Source organism: Pseudochaenichthys georgianus, chromosome 7 (assembly GCF_902827115.2).
Source record: "Pseudochaenichthys georgianus chromosome 7, fPseGeo1.2, whole genome shotgun sequence".
Lineage (NCBI taxonomy): Eukaryota > Metazoa > Chordata > Actinopteri > Perciformes > Channichthyidae > Pseudochaenichthys > Pseudochaenichthys georgianus.
In genome coordinates, this window is record NC_047509.1 from 22,831,681 (window position 1) to 22,848,541 (window position 16,861).

General features: G+C 46.7%; 1 protein-coding gene across 4 annotated transcripts in view; it reads left to right on the forward strand.

Annotated features, from left to right (window-relative positions):
• Nucleotides 1-16,861, forward strand: part of samd11 (sterile alpha motif domain containing 11) — a 47,452-nt gene that overhangs the window by 27,551 nt on the left and 3,040 nt on the right. For 3 of the 4 annotated variants that reach the window (XM_034087943.2, XM_034087945.2, XM_034087946.2), the window contains exons 6-10: nucleotides 2,375-2,566; nucleotides 7,957-8,110; nucleotides 13,755-13,870; nucleotides 15,230-15,308; nucleotides 15,492-16,279. In XM_034087943.2, coding sequence (XP_033943834.1) covers nucleotides 2,375-2,566; nucleotides 7,957-8,110; nucleotides 13,755-13,870; nucleotides 15,230-15,308; nucleotides 15,492-16,279 — 1,329 coding nt within the window. The remainder of the gene's footprint in view (nucleotides 1-2,374; nucleotides 2,567-7,956; nucleotides 8,111-13,754; nucleotides 13,871-15,229; nucleotides 15,309-15,491; nucleotides 16,280-16,861) is intronic. The other variant, XM_034087944.2, reaches the window with a different exon arrangement.

Below are 16,861 nucleotides of genomic sequence, written 5' to 3' on the forward strand. Positions count from 1 at the left end.
GTTATAAAACCATGAAGACACTTTTTATTTTACCTGCTGATTTGCTGTGAGATTCTGCTGTTACACCAATAAGATGATTATTTTGGGTGCCACTAAAGGATGCATTTTTGATACTCAAAACTTTTAGAAATTACATTAAAAGAAATAGAAGAACGACTTTTCTTTCCATTTGTCATGTCTGGATTCTTCAGGTTTCAGTTTTGAGAGTTTTAAGCTTCATCTGTTGTAGAAAAAGGGTCTTGACAAGGTAAATGTTGGCAAGACAATGTCCCTCGTTGTGCTGCAATCCTGTCGCCACCCTCTATTATTCATATCTCCCTCATGCGGCGTGAAACCTGGCCCCCGGCGTGGAGCCGCACAGCCACCGGCCGTCCCTCTGGGCTCCTGAGGAAGACTTCCTGTCTGATGCATTATAAAAGAGCAGGCAGAACCGCAAAACCAAGGGCAGCTTACCGCACTTCCAGACTCATCTCTGGAGACATCTAAACAACATGCATATACTGTACACACACATACACACACATTCAGCATGTATAAGTGAAACATCCACACACATTCAGAGACACAAATAGCTCTGATTGTTGAGCATGGGAGTGAAGCTTGTTGGTAAAGTTTCTATGATGTTAAATTGTGTGTACAGAAATAGATGGGGGAAGGTATCTGTGCAGATTTAGCTGTATAGAGCTATGTCTGAGCCTGGTGTCGACCTTTGCTCTCTGGGTGACCTTTGACCGACAGCAGCCCGCCTGGAGCCTCTTTCTGTGAAGAAGCACTCATTCCTGGCCATTATAGTCTTACTTAGACACGACCCGGCTTCTGAAGGATGTGTGTATTTGTGTGTGTGTGTATGTGTGCACGCGCACTCAGGCTAGTGTGTTTTTTGTCTACTTTGTCTTCTTATGCCTGCACGGTTAAATGCGTTGCTTTAATGCCAACAAGCACTTTATACGCCTTGTTTCCATTTTTCCTTTGCTGTATATTTGTATATTTAAATACGATTGTGTGAGTGTGTGTGTGTGCAGCCTGCTGTCCAGAGAAGTGCGTTTAAGCCATTTCAAAACACTGCTGATCCCATGTCTTAACCTTGAGCTCTGTCCACATTCACACCACATCTCTGCACCTGTATGTGTGTGTTATCCATGCATGTCTTCTTGATGGCACACGCTATCCCTTAATGCTGGCGGAGAAATAGATTGAGTGAGATAGACAGAGAGGGTAGCGTAGGGATGGAGCCGGAGAGATTGGCTGCCGCTGTGTAAATGATGTCTGTTTTTCTTTTGGTTGCAAAGTCGGCAACCCCCTGCTGTGTTTAGAGAGCGAGAAAACTTCAGACAGTCATAGAGTAGTTACGCGCACACACACACACACACACACACACACACACACACACACACACACACACACACACACACACACACACACACACACACACACACACACACACACACACACACACACACACACACACACACACACACACACAAGCACCTACACTTGAGGACCTTGGGTGGATTAGCTTGAGCTCGGTGGTGGAGACAGAGATGCTTGCATGCTGGCTTCCTCCCCCACCAGCACCACCTCCAACCCACCTCCGCTCCTCAGCGCCACTCCTCAGCGCCACTCCTGCTCGCCTGCCCGGGGCCAGGCTCAGGTTTCAATAAGAAGGAGGGTGGTAAAAATAACCCCTGCTTTCCTCTGCTTCTCCCTCCTCCTCCTCCTCCTCATCCTCTTTCTCCCTCCTCTAACTCCCAAACCACCTCCCTATATCCCCCACCACCCTTACCTTAGATCATGTTACTATTACAGAGAGAGAGGGAGGAGGGAGGTCAGAGAGAGGGATTAAGTGTGGGGACTGACAGCTAGATAGATATCATACACCACATCATCTTCCCAACACCTTAAACACAGCAGAGACATTCTACACGCGCACACACACACACACACACACACACACACACACACACACACACACACACACACACACACACACACACACACACACACACACACACACACACACACACACACACACACTTTTAATCTTTCTCTCAAAAAGGCTGTGTTTTCTGTCAGATAAATGGTGAGTTTGTGTTAGGCTCTGACCATTAACAATGCCTGGTTGTATGTGTACACTCAATAAAAAGAGGATTTCCAGTCTATACATTCTGTCCACTTAATGAATAATCTGTGAGAAAGCTAGTTTTATGAAAAATCAAAACAATAAGCTAAAAGGAGTCCGTGATGCTGCAGCCTGATAGAGTTTCACTGCCTGCTGTTTCAAGTTAGTATTTATCCCTGATGAGTTGGGTATTGACATATTTCTAATGATTGTTATTGATTGGTCATAATCTAAGTGTGTCCCTCCTGTTTCCAGAGAACTCCCAGAGCCCGGTGGTGGAGGCGGGCAGCAGCCACGGCCACATGAGCCCTGAGGAGCACTACAGGCGCATGATGTCAGCGCTCAGCGAGCAGGGGTCCTACGAGGAGCAGCAGCAGCGCCTCTACCAGCTGGCGAGCAGCATGGGTCTGCCGGGCCACGGTCAGTCCACAGGCTCTGTCTTTGTAGGTGTGTGTGCGCTCATCATTACCCTCACCTTCAACACATTGTCTTTCACATATCTGCAGGTTTACTTCAAACTAAAAGAGGTTCCTTTGGAAGAAACAGCTCTTCTGTCACCTGTCACCACGTCACAGTGAGGCAGCGCTGCTTTGTAACTCCCGAGTGTAGCGCTGTGTTCAGGGCACCATGTTAAGGTGTGCCCCACTGCTGCCAGTGTAAAACCCCAGCCATGGAGACGACTGACATCTATATTTGTGGTGCTTGCCCACCCAGTGGCAAAGTGTCACTCAGGGTGATTTCTGACCACCACGGCTCTCCGTTGTTAACAACACCCACAAGGCTTCGCATGCATCAACACCGCGATTGATCCAGAAGCTCTCATTGGCTGCCTGCCAAGCCTCTAAATCTCCCAACACCCTGGAAACCACCAGTGTGTACTAGTTTTTCTCAATTTCTACAGTCACCTTACATGTACCAGTTTTAGCTTGAGAGAGTTGGAGTTGGATAGGAAAACAAGAAATGAGAAAAGTGGCCTCATTTGGGTTTTATAAGTTGGCTTTATATTAATTTCACTGCCATTAAATGTTAACCTTTTTCTCACATTTTTGTTTTGAATGTCCTACCAGTCTTTACGAGCACTTTTGTAGTAGCGTCGGTATATCCAATCGATGCCCCGCCGAATTGTGGTTTGAGCTATTTCTATTTTTATTTGATTAGTAATGATTTTTAATTGCTGGCTGCAAATCTAGGGGGCGACGCCTATAAACGCTTTAATTGCCCTTTCCCTGTGTCTAGAGGAGCTAGGAGCAAGATACAGTGCATTGTGGGTTTTTTTTATGGCCCAGGGTGCAGTCTGATCGCTGGCTTCCTTTCCCAGAAACCTTGCTGCTGAGAGGCAGACACTGTAGTGTAGTGCAATACAGACATACTCGCTCCCTTCCTTCACTTTCCAGCCCAAATCGTTTGATAGTTTCCACACTGTCCCTTATTCTGCACGGATGCAGTCACACTTAAAAGCTTTTAATGTGCAGAAGAAGAGAAAGAGCTCAACAAAATAATTTGAAAGAAAAATGAAGTTATGGTCAAAGGAAATAAGGAACGTAGAAAAGCGAATACTGATTAAATAAGTTCTACTGGTGCAAGTCATCATTACATACAAGTTCACAGTTTGGTAGTGATGCTCTGGTCACACGCTTAAATACAACTATTATGTAAACACAACTTCACAGTAATATTTCCTATAAGCGACGTGTCTCACCATTTGCTGTTGTGTCCTCTAAGCGGATGACAAGTGATGGGCTTCCCAGGGCTTCTCTTTAACTAATATTTATTTTCCTCCACACCTGGCTACTTCTTTCTTCAATCCAACGATAGACAAGTTTATGAAAAAACGTATATATTATATTATAACACTACCTTCATACCCTCCCGTTCTCCAATTAACAGGCTGAGCTTGTTAAGAAAGTGACACTCAAGGACACAAACCGTACAGAGGTGGAACAAGGCGACGGCTGTTTTGTCTCTTGAGAGGCTGACGCGAATCACTTCAGCGAGAGCCCTTTGACATTGACCTTGTCTCTGATGGGGCTCCTGTGACCCCCTCCTCCTTCTCACTTTGGGCCCCAGACCACCTCACCATCTCCCCTACACATCTCCATCTCAAGCACTGCTTTTATACCTCCTCTTCCCCCTTTCCCTTACCCCCACCTCCGACTCTCCCTTTAGCCTTGGTCCCCGCAGAGTATCCTTTCATGTGTTTGAAGTGTCGGGCACAGAAAATTAAAGTGTGTGTGTGTGTGTGTGTGTGTGTGTGTGTGTGTGTGTGTGTGTGTGTGTGTGTGTGTGTGTGTGTGTGTGTGTGTGTGTGTGTGTGTGTGTGTGTGTGTGTGTGTGTGTGTGTGTGTGTGTGTGTGTGTGTGTGTGTGTGTGTGTGTGTGTGTGTGTGTTGAAAGAGGCTGGGGTTGAGGAGGAACTGGGTGTTCATGTGTGTGTATGATTGTGAATGTGCAAGGTGTTGTTTGAGGGGTTCTCTCTGGACCTGATGGGCAAAAGGAGAGTAGGGTGAGGGGATGGATTGGGGGTGGAGGGGTTGTAGAAATGGCCAGGAGGGCTTTCCCTCCCTCTTCACTTGATGAAAGGAGAGTGAGAGAGAGGAAAAAGTGGTAGGGGTAGGTATCCAGATGAAAGAAAAGGGAGGGGCGGGATGGAAGGGGCGTGCTTCTGTTTTGTCTCCTGCTGTTTAGACTGATTTTGAACATGAAGCTGCCCACAGTATCTCTTTATTATCATCTTCCCAAAGAGCCTGGAAACTCCAACACACAATCAGTCAGAGAACAGACGGGTAAAGACATCTGCGACAAACTCGCCACACATTTCCTGCTCACTAATCCTGGCAGAATACCTCTTCTTAGATAGATACTTAATTTTCAGGTGTATGGTGCGCCTCAGCAGATGGATGTCGGCTTTTGTGTACCTGCCAGTCCGCCAAATCCATCACGAGGCCGGCCAAGCTGCATTAGTGCGGCGCTCCTCTGCATTGTCACGCTGAGAAAAACCCGGCTTAACCGAGGGGATTTAGGCCCAACACCAGGAATGAAGGCGGGGAGAAAAATGGGATGGCACAAAAGAGGGATAAGCGAGATGGGTCCGAGTGGTAAACTGGGACCCCCCAAAATAACTCCTGCGAAGGAGGAGATTTGTGTGTTCGAGTGTTTGTGTGTATGTGTTCTTTGTGTGCCTTCAATTAGGACTCACATTTGCAGATGAAGGAACTCTCCCCTTGTGTTTCAGCAGCTGCAACACCTAGAGATTCAGAATGGGACATTCTGAGTACACACACGCACACGCACACACACACACACACACGCGCACACACACACACACACACACACACACACACACACACACACACACACACACACACACACACACACACACACACACACACACACACACACACACAGAAGGGTAGAGTCCCAGGTGACCCTGCTCTTCTCAGTTCACATGAAAGAGAATTAGAGAGAGTGGGGGATAGATAGAGAAAGCAAAATATGGACCCAGTGTGAAGCATAACAAACAGTCACTGGTTAAAAACACAATAGCATAAGACAAGAAATAATGAAGAATACCTTATTAAGATACATTTACATTTTCACAGTTTGATGCAGCTACTATTGTAGTGGCCCCCGACCGACTGTACTGTTGCATGCTTTTAGACTAAAGATTTTTTAATAATACAAACTAAACCAAATAAATATTATTAATCTCTACCAGAATAACATACCTGCAAATTTAAATAGGCCCTTGAAACTGCATATAGCTTTAAACTGAAATAATTCATAACATGTGAGATGTTTAATAGATAAACGTCTGTCACAGTTTAATCTGTGCCTCAGGTCAGTGGGGTTCATCTGGTGGAATATCACTCAGCGTTGGGGGACAGTTGTATAAAGCCTGAATTACACCTGAATGTAGAGTTGAAAAGGCACGGATGTTCACACGGCAGGGTGAGTCGAGCGAAAGACGCTGTTGAGTTGCATCATCTGAATTGTAGGTTAGAGGTTTTTTAGATATTGTTTTTATATATCTAGATACTGACACCTTGTCAGTATCTCTCTGGCTCTGCAGCATCGATCTGCATTTTTTTTGGTAATTGTTGCTTGGAATCTCCCAAACTTAATGGAAGTGCCAAACAAAATTGCTTTAAAAGCCCTTTAACTGACCTAGTTATATAACATAATTGGTGAGTTGCGATTGTGATAACAGGAAACTGGTAGAGGTCAACACTTCCACCCTGTCAACCCTGCACCATGTATGCAAGCGCACAACCGCCTGTGTGTGTGTGTGCGCTCTGGGGCTCCAGTTCCCTCTGATCCCTTCCTTATCTCTCTCAACCCCCCCTACCCATACACACACACACACACACACACACATACACACACACCCACACACACACACACACACACACACACACACACACACACACACACACACACACACACACACACACACACACACACACACACACACATACACACCCTTGTCTGCCGCCAGCCGAGTCCCCTGCGGCCTGGCGCAGCAAACAGATCGATACACCGGAGCTAGGCAGCATTAATATCTGTCGCTTCACCCCCCCCACCCTGGCGCCCATTCAGTGCACACACACACACACACACACACACACACACACACACACACACACACACACCCACACACACACACACACACACAGTCAGGCACACACACACAAGCACCTAAATCACACAGACACACACAAACACACGTCACACCCGTACCGGCGGCGGAAATGGCCCCTAGCTCCCGAGGGATCTGTCTAATTAAAAAAGAGGGGGAGGAGGAGGAGAGGCGGAAAGGAGCGGAGAGAGAAAGGATAGATAGATTGAGGCAGAGGGAGGGAGGAGAGCGAGAGCAGGATGGATTTTTCTCTCATTAGAAGCCATGTCTCCTGGTGTGGCCTGGCCTGGCTGATAATGATGAGGCCTCTTCTCCTACGAGAGCGAGAGAGAACCAGGGCTGCTGGGGGGAGAGAGGGGGGGAGAGCGAAGAAAGAGCTGGAATGAGGCGTGTGGTCGAGGGCAGGAGGTGGAGAGAGAGGGCAGGCAGAGATAGAGGGAGAAGGCGTGATAGTGGCGGCGGTGGGGAGAGGTAGAAACACACCTCGCCTGATTGGTGAAGCCACTCTTTGCTCATTCCTGGTCATTATTTGTTTTGAAAACATCATCACACCGTTTTTCATGCTGCTTTTCTGGCCTTTTCGAGCCACCTCTTTATTTCCACACATTTGTTTGAAAATTCCCAGCTCAGTTCCAAAGTGTGACAGATGGACTTGTGCTCATTTCCTACACCTCTGCCAACATGTCTGTTTTGGATCATCCTTGTTCAATGTGCTCATGTGTCTGCACACGTATAAGGATTTAACATGGTGATTCAAAAGATGCAAAACAATCTTCTCCCTTGTATTTGTGTTATTTACTTATTTGTTGTTTTTATGAGCTACCTGCATTCTTACATCCTTCACTACAGGACACGTTTTTATGGGGTGCTTTATGGGTGCTATGTTGCCCAAAAACGTGTTCAAACTAACAGCAGCACGCTTCAGATAGGCCGTCATCCGTAAGCTGGAGCTGGTGAGATGTTTAGTCAGGAGGATTTTCTGTTTTAAAATGTTTCTACAAAAGTAAAGAGTTTCTTGTAATATCTTAACATAGACTTGAGCAGCTTGATACTAAATCTGTTTTAATCCTCCGCTTTCTTTCTCCCCTTCAATTCTTCTCTGCTTTTTTCCTCTCTTTTCTCAACTCTTCATCTTTCTCATGTCAACATCATCTTCCCATCTCCCTCCTTCCACTGCGCTTCCCCCTTTCCTCCTTATTCAGACATGTTGCGTGCTCGCCAGGAGGCGCTGGCCGCAGCAGTGAGGAACCCTTCTGCCTTAGAAGCCCACCTTCCCTCGGCGGGCAGCTCCTCTTCATCCAGTCAGAGACGCAAGCAGGGTCTCCCGCAGCACCGGGACGCACATTACACAGACAGGTATGACACACACGCAAACACACACTCGCTATCAAATGTCTTCGTCAGCCCGGCCCCAGAAAGCTCCTGAAATAAAACACTGCCCTGCTTGCAATAGTAGCATAGTTCGTCATTAATAAAGCCCAACACCCACACCCTCCACACACACATGCTGCATCAGAGGCACCATATGATGTGACAGATGTAAATGTGGAAATCATAATGGAACAATGTGTTTCAGTGGAAGAAACAGTAGAAGGAGTTCATCACCTGCCAGTTTTCATCACCACACCACTGCAAGCTTCTTCCACCGAGATCTTCCTCAGCAGGATCTGATCTCATGTTTGGCTTTGCAGTGTGTGTGTGACCGTTTGTGCATCTACACATGGTTAAACTAAGGATCCAATAACCTCTTGGCTACCACTGTGGAGCTGCACGCCTGTATCCCCGGCTCTTCCTCCCTCCTCTCCCCCCAGCGCTGGCCTCTGCGCCTCCCAAACAAAGCCGGGGGCAGCGGGAGTGGGCGGGTAATTGCTTGTCGATTATTTATGTGGCGCGGGGAGAGGCGGGGGATCGATAATGGGCCGGCGGTGTGGCAGCAGGGGGGGGAGGGTGTGTGTGTGTGTGTGTGTGTGTGTGTGTGTGTGTGTGTGTGTGTGTGTGTGTGTGTGTGTGTGTGTGAGACAGAGAAGGGGGTGGTGAGGGGTAGGGGTGGGCATATAAGCAGGAAGCTGAGCGGCCAGGCGCTGTGTGGTGTAGCTCTGGGAGGCTGTAAGTGTGTGTGTGTGTGCGTGTGTGTGTGTTTTAAGGGGAAGAGGGGGGCTGGATGTTCGTGTGTGTTTGTTCGTTCCATTATTCTAGCTGGAAGTCTGCATGCACGCTCATCTATGCGGATTGAATTTGGGTTTGTTTGTCTGAATATGCCTGTTAATTTGTGTGTGGTGCGTGCATGTGTGTGTGTGTGTGTGTGTGTGTGTGTGTGTGTGTGTGTGTGTGTGTGTGTGTGTGTGTGTGTGTGTGTGTGTGTGTGTGTGTGTGTGTGTGTGTGTGTGTGTGTGTGTGTGTGTGTGTGTGTGTGTGTGTGTGTGTGTGTGTGTGTGTGTGTGTGTGTGTGTGCGTGTGCTTGCTTTTGTGGGTGATTTCTGAGAGGCCAGTAGTGCAGTGGAAATGTAGTCAGTGAGTCGGGGCTGTTCTCAGAAAGCACACCAAGTAATTAGCCACACAGGACTGGGGAGAGTTAACTAGACCTCCCCATCCCTCCATCCATCTTCTCCTCGCCTCGTCCCTCTTCTCTCCACCGTGCTTCCTCTTCAACCCTTTAACTCTCTGTATGTTTTTAGATGACAAGATGTTGCCCTTTCCATCACTTGTATCAAGGTCCAACTGAGTGAAGGCAAAACTAAAAGTCAACCAGACATAGAGTGATGGAAACGTGTATATTTTCATATGCTAATTCTCACACATTCCCTACAGGGTCAACAACATACTTTTTGTCATGGGCTGTTTTTTTTACGTTTTGGGCTCAGCTTGTCATATTTACTATTATGGCTCTACAGCACGATATATATGTAATGTTTTAGACAATAATGTGCTTGTGCCAAAGGTTTGGGAAACCCCCTTCGTATTATCGATATTTTATTCCACTTTATGTTATATATCTATTCTGCAACCCTGAGTATCTGCTGCTACTGATACCATCCAAGTCCGTCTTTTTCTCTCTCGCTTATCCTTGCCATCCATACAACATCGTGCTCAACCTGTGAGACTCAGATTTACCCTGCTAAAATAAGAAATGTTTAAACTTATTTAAATGTCTTCACACACACAACTTCAGCAGCATTTGGGATTGGTCACCACCAATCAAACATTTGAAATGACTTAATGCAAATGTATTCTCAGTATTTAGGACAATAAAGCAATTATAATTCCAGTGTAAAATACTGGATAAATGTCAAAACTTAATGTAGTTTATACCTCAATAACAGTTTATGAAGGATGTTTCGATAGATTGATAGATAGATTTAGGGATCGTACTGAATTACACAGTATAGCAGTATGAATGAGATGTTGGATAATCTGATGTGGGTGTAATGTTCCCATAGTTTCGGCTATGTAAAGTACATGGACCAAAGAGCAGACTGTACACAACTTGTATAAAAGCTACCGAACCTCCAAAAAAAATTAGGTAGAGAGCTGAGAGAGAAAGAAGTGCAAAGTGAAGAGATAATTCAATCCTAATGATTGGTTAGTAAAAGCAAAAAAAATGTGATTAAAATGAAAAACAGAGTGAGAATGTGAGTAAGCAATGGAAGCTCTCTCCCTCTCTCCGTGGCTCACCTTTCCATCGACCCCTCATCATTGATTATCTGGGGCCCATTAGGGCCCATTGTTAAAAACAAATCATTAGGGCCGCTCGATGGGCTTAGAGCCTGGCGCTCCATTTGTCTGGCCTTAAATGGCACTAAGCTCACCAAGCATCTGCAAGGCAAATAGGAGAGGGATAGTGGGGAGGAAAGAGAAAGGTAGTGGAAGTGGAGAACATGGGAGCTTAAAATGGAGATGAAGAGAGTGAAGCAAAACAGAGGAAGAGAGGAGATGGCGAGAGGACGAAGTGACGAAGAGAGGGGGAGAGAGAGAGAGCAAGATAAGGAGAGGGAGGGAGTGAGCGAGCTAGAGAGGGAATGAGCGTGGAGGGAGCCTCATCCATTTTAATGAGCTTCCTGTGTAAATGTGTTCCTGCGGAGAAGGAGCCGAAGGCGGCCGCGCGGCGCTCCTAATCCCCCCATGCTCCCGTCATTAAGGGCAGCCCTGTCACACACACACACACACACACACACACACACACACACACAACACACACACACACACACACACACACACACACACACACACACACACACACACACACACACACACGGACACACACCACACCCTGACACACACTTACACAAACACACACACAAACTGCTAAGGCTGCTGCGGGACGGGGCCGCTGTCGCCACTCTGACAGGTCGTCACACACCAGTGCATTCCCTAGGAGCCACTGGCCTCACTGCAGGGGGAGGGAGAGAGAGAGAGAGAGAGAGAGAGAGAGAGAGAGAGAGAGAGAGAGAGAGAGAGAGGAGAGATAGAGAGAGAGAGAGAGAGAGGGAGAGAGAGAGGAGAGAGAGAGAGAGGAGAGAGAGAGAGAGAGAGAGAGGTTTCTCTCTCTCGTCTCTCTCTCGGATTCTCTTTCTCTCTCGCTCTTCTCTTTCCTCTCTCTCTCTCTCTTCTCTCTTCCTCTCTCTCTTCTCTATAGATTAGAGAGAGTCAGCTGGCATAGAGAGAGAAAGATAGAGAGAATCCAGTGATATAGCTTTAGTGATTATTAGCCCACCTTGGATTTGTGAATATTCTCACTCTCATGCAAAACTAGATGAGTGTTTTTGCTTCCCACTTTTGTAGCATGGTTTGCCAACACAATGCACAGATAGGGCAGAAAAGCCACACACAGTCAGATGCACACACACACACACACACACACACACACACACACCACACACACACACACACACACACACACACACACACACACACACACACACACAACACACACACACACGCACGCACGCACACGCACACAGGCCCAGAACAAAACGACTAATGTCTGCCACTCCTCCCTTTAAAATTGCCTCCTGTAAAAGAAGGAAAAGAGGGAGAGATGGAGGAAGGGAGTGGAGGGGAGTGTCAGGCACACTCTCTCTCCACATCTCTCTGTCTCTCTCCCTCCGTCTCTCTCACTCCCCGTGATTAGGCCTAATTATGGTGGCGCAGACGCCTGGCAGCCCCAGTCATGCAGCTTTAATTGACCGTTATTCATCTGCGGGCTAACGCTATTCAAGGGTAGGCGGTGCAAGGAGGGGGGAGAACGAAAGGGAGGGAGTACCAGAAAGGGGGGTGATGGGTGTTTGGCATGCGGGAGCTATGGCGGGGGTGGATGGGAGTTTTGCGGGCGTTTTGTAGCCCAGTAGAGCTGCGCGTAGAGCTGCGCGTCGCAAGGCTAATTGCTAGCCCCAAGGGATTAGGCCAGGTGATTACACACTGGGCGGTGTAATTACATAAGCAGCGGCTAGCGGGGCCCCGGCTCGCGGCTCCGGGGTCACGCGCCGTAGCCCTCACCCAAGATTAATTGGAGCTGCCACTGGAGTGCGAGGCACCGCCGGAGAGAGCGGTTATACGATTAGCATTAACATTTCAGCGGCGGAGGCGATCGATGAATGGTTTTCACCCCCACACACACCACCACCCTCTCAGCACTGGCTCCAACCCCCCCCCCCCCCCCCCCCCCCCCCCATCTCCTGGCTCTTGTATGCGTGCCCTCCCTCCTTGGCTTGCAGTTCCTCCCTCTCTCTCTCCTTTTTTCCTCACCATTTAGTGAGGCGGGAGACATGCAGGCGCTAGCTAATTTGAACACAGATGCAAAACAATATTTGCGGTTGCGTCCCAGTGTTGGTTTTGATGTTGTTGTTTTCCTCAGCTTTGTGCTGCGGCCGTCACACTGCTAAGATCTGATTGGTGTGACAGCAGCAGCTCAGAGGGAGAGAACTAGAGACAGGAGCTGCGAGAGGAGAGGTGTAGGAAGCAAGAGATTGACTTGAGGAAACCTCTGGAACCAGATAATATGGTTTAGGACACTGCGAAGCAATCCTCACCCACACGTTGACTCTTTGAAACGGTCAACGTGCACATGCCTCACTCTTCTGAGAGTTTGTATCTGTTTCCTCAAAACCATGTTCCTTTACCCATGGAGATGTGCAGAAGCCTGAAAGAAAAACCAGAAAAAGATTAGAGATAAAGAAAAGAAGTGGGACAGAAACAGAGAGAAATACAAAGAGGCAAGACAAGGCTCGGGTAAAGAGACAGGATGAGACAGAGTGAACGAAATAAAAGCAGAGGAAGAGAAAGGAGTAAAAAGATGTTCAGAGGTCATAGACAGAACAGAAAAAGATGGTTAAGACTGAACAAGAGATGTAGAGAGAGGGAGAAAGGTGAGAGGCGCCTTTCCCCCTCGAGGAGGACAAAAGACGGAGCCGATAATGGGGAGGCCTTTTCAGAAGCAGAGGTTGCAGGACGCTCCATCTTTTCACCGGTTTCAATGCAGCCTAGAGAGTGAGAGGGAGGGAAACGGAGAGGAGGGCGTAAAAAAGGGAGAGAATAGAGAAGGGATGAGTGTTAATTAGAAGGTCCTTCAGCCCGTGGCCCCGGTCAAGACGCAGGGGCCGCCCCAGCTGTCGGAGCATGACACACTGGCATTGTGCATTCAGCCCTCATTATGTGTGTGGGTTTAGAGTTGTGTGTATTTCTGTGTCTGTATGGTGTGTTTGTGGGGCGGCAGTAGAGGAAAGGCTGCAGTCCAGGGTACAGCGATGGCCAGCGGCGCTTGTTACGGCGTGACAAGACTGATGAGGCAGTGGGGCGACACCGGGGCCTCTGGAGCTCCACTGATAAAAATACACCACATACATTCATACACACGCACCAAGAAAGAGTTGAGACGTACTTCAAACTATTCTTTTAATGTAGATATTCATATAGGCTATTATACATCTCCGCCAGGCGCATTTTCAAGCATCCAGTACAACGGAACAGAAGTTAATGTTGTATTTTTTCATATTTGTGTCCACAGAGAACTGTCCCACCCTCCACCCCTACTGTCCCCTCCAACCGGCCCTCACATCACCTTAGGACATCACCTGCGGCCCCCTTTCCTGGGCATGCCCTCTGCCCTTTGCCAAGCCCCCGGTGAGTCTGAAGTCTTCTCAGGATAAAAATATAATAGATGGTTTTTACAGCTTTTGGCAGGGGACATTTGAGACGTTTCAAGGCTTTCCAAATGCAATGAAAAAAAACATCTGTATTTTTTTGGTAAGGGAAAATCTTTGCCCAAATGTTTATTAAAACATAATATGTCCTCATGTTGTTGCTAGCAGAAAGTGCATCCCCATTAGTGTTGTTGGTTGAGCTCTCCTGATCTACGATACGTTGCCAATTATTTAATTGATTGATTTTAAATTGCAAGGTCAGAAAATAAAAGGATAAACAAAATCCAGTCTTAGCATTTTTAAGACTTTTGAAAGGCTCACTTAAGACTTTTAATACCAATGAAATCCTTATTTTTAAATTAATTAATTGAATACCTTTTTAGACTTTTTAAGAATCTGAGGGACAGTGTGTTGTTAAGAGGTTATAATATAGTATGTCGCAAAAAAGCAATTGTAGAAGTATTTAAAGCAAATGTATTGTATTGTATGTCATGAAGAAATTAGGAAGTCATAGTTTTTTAAATATAGATCATAGTATAATATGTCGAAATAAAAAAGTGTAGTAAGTTTGTAAAAAGTTACAGTATAGTATGTATACAAAAAGTCATAGTAAGTCAAAAACTTAGATCTTTCGAAAAAACTCATAATAGAATGTTAAAACAATGTCATAAATAAAAGTCATAGTATAGTATGGCAAAAAGTCACAACGTATGTCATAAAATAGTATATACTAAAATAGCAATACTATGGATGTCCAAAAGAGTAAAATTGTCATAAAAATATATATTTATTTTCAAAAAAAGGTCCTGTTATAAAGTTATAGTATTAATAAAAACATCATAGTATTTATAAAAAAAAACAAAAAAACAATGTAAATGCATCATTGATTATTTCGTTTTTATTCATATACATTTTGTTTATATAGCACATTTCCATTTCCTTGTTTATTTCTTGTCTTGAATTTGTATTGTACAATGCCATGTCTTTTTATTCTGCTGCAACACAAACATTTCCCAAATTGGGATCAATAAAGTACTATCTTATCTTATCTCTCATCTTTCCACATGGCAAATCAAAGTCCTGCACAAATAAAGAACACACTAAAGACATTTGAATACAAATAAATGTGTATTTTTCACCAATTGCATTGTTCCATGCTCTATAACAAACCAGATGTAATGATAAATCATTATAAAATGATTGATATATTTTAAAATAAAAAATACATATATCTTTTCCTCATTGATTGATATTCCCCCACGGTTTAAAAAAAAGTTTATAAATTACTTTTTACATTTTAACTGACAGGTATGTATTTTCTTGCAATTTTCTCTAACAGGTTATGGTTTCCTTCAACCAGCCCAAGCTGAGCTCTTTGCCCGGCAACAGGAGATGCTGCGGAAGCAGAATCTGGCCAGGTGTGTGTTGTAATGTCACAGTCTGTAAAACATTGTGTAATCATGGCAGCCAGAGAAGATATACTTGTGGACACAGTCATATGTTTTGAAGATACACCCACAAGCAGTGTTGTGAATGTGAAATACTGTGAATATTTAAAACCTTCGGCCCTGAGTTTAATTCCCCGTGTTTGACGTCCTCAGACTTGAGATGTCGGCGGAGCTGCTGAGACAGAAAGAGTTGGAGAGTCTGCACCATCGGCAGCAGCAGCATCGTCTGCTGGGCTCCGACCATTTAGGAGTTCTACCCCCCGGCCTCCCCCCCGACCATCCAGCCCTGCGGAGCCTCCACGACATCCCAGAAGGTCATCCGCTCCGCGAGGAGCTGGCCCGACGATCAAATGCAATGTTGGTGCTTCGCCATGGGGCCTCCACCCCCCTACTCACCCTCAACCACCACCACCAGCATCAACAGCCAGGGCCCCCGTCCACACCCAAAGACTCCCTCGCACAGAGATCCACTGCTGGGCCAGAAGCTGAATCCAGGAAGCCCCCCCGCAGGGCCCCCCAGACGCCGCTCCATGCTGGGGATCACGCAGGAGGAAGAGAGGACAGAGGGAGGGAGGGAGACAGGGAGGGGCAGGATGAGGAGATGAAGGACTCAGACAGTGAAACAGAGATGTGTGAGGAGAGGGAGGACAGCGCCGGGGCCAGGTCCAGCAGTAAACCCAGAGACAGGGAGACAGAGGGGGGGAGAGAGAGAGGCAGCAAGGGAGTGAGTGCCAAAGACCCTGCAGAGAGCTCCAGCAGGCTGAGCCCCCCGTGCAGTTCAGCAGGTACAGAGTCTCCCAGCAGGCACCTCTTCACCCCCGGACTGGGCAAGGCTGACGTCAAGTACCACCTGCCGCCAGGCTTCATGCCCCCCCTGCCTGCTCTGCACGCCCAGTCTCTGCCCTTCGGATTCCCCTACACCAACCCCTACTTCCACACGGGTAACACACGCACGCACGCGCACACACACACACACACACACACACACCACACACACACACACACACACACACACACACACACACACACACACACACACACACACACACACACACACACACACACACACACACACACACACACACACACACACACACACACACACACACACACACACACGTGAAACCCATTAGTGTCACTCTTTGTGTGCGTGTCTCCAGTGTGGAGACCTCTCCCTGTTAGGGGCCCTGCCTCTGACCCCAGTGTGACCCTCATGCACAGCAGCAGCACAGCCACGTGGGCGGGAAGGGGGGGGCGTTGGGGTTGGTTGTTCATACACAAGAAGACTAACTAACTTTATCCTACCAGGAGCAGCTATTTGATATTAATTAAATAAAGCTGAATAATTCTTTTGAACACACTTTCACTGGTTCCACCTTTGCATTTTCAGTTGTTTATTTAATCAGTTTACATTGAATATGTGTGTTGGATTACAATAACCTAACACTTGTCAATTAAATCAGGTTGGGCAGTGAAAGATTCTTACAGGCATTTTATTACAATTTATACTTTCAATTGCAAAC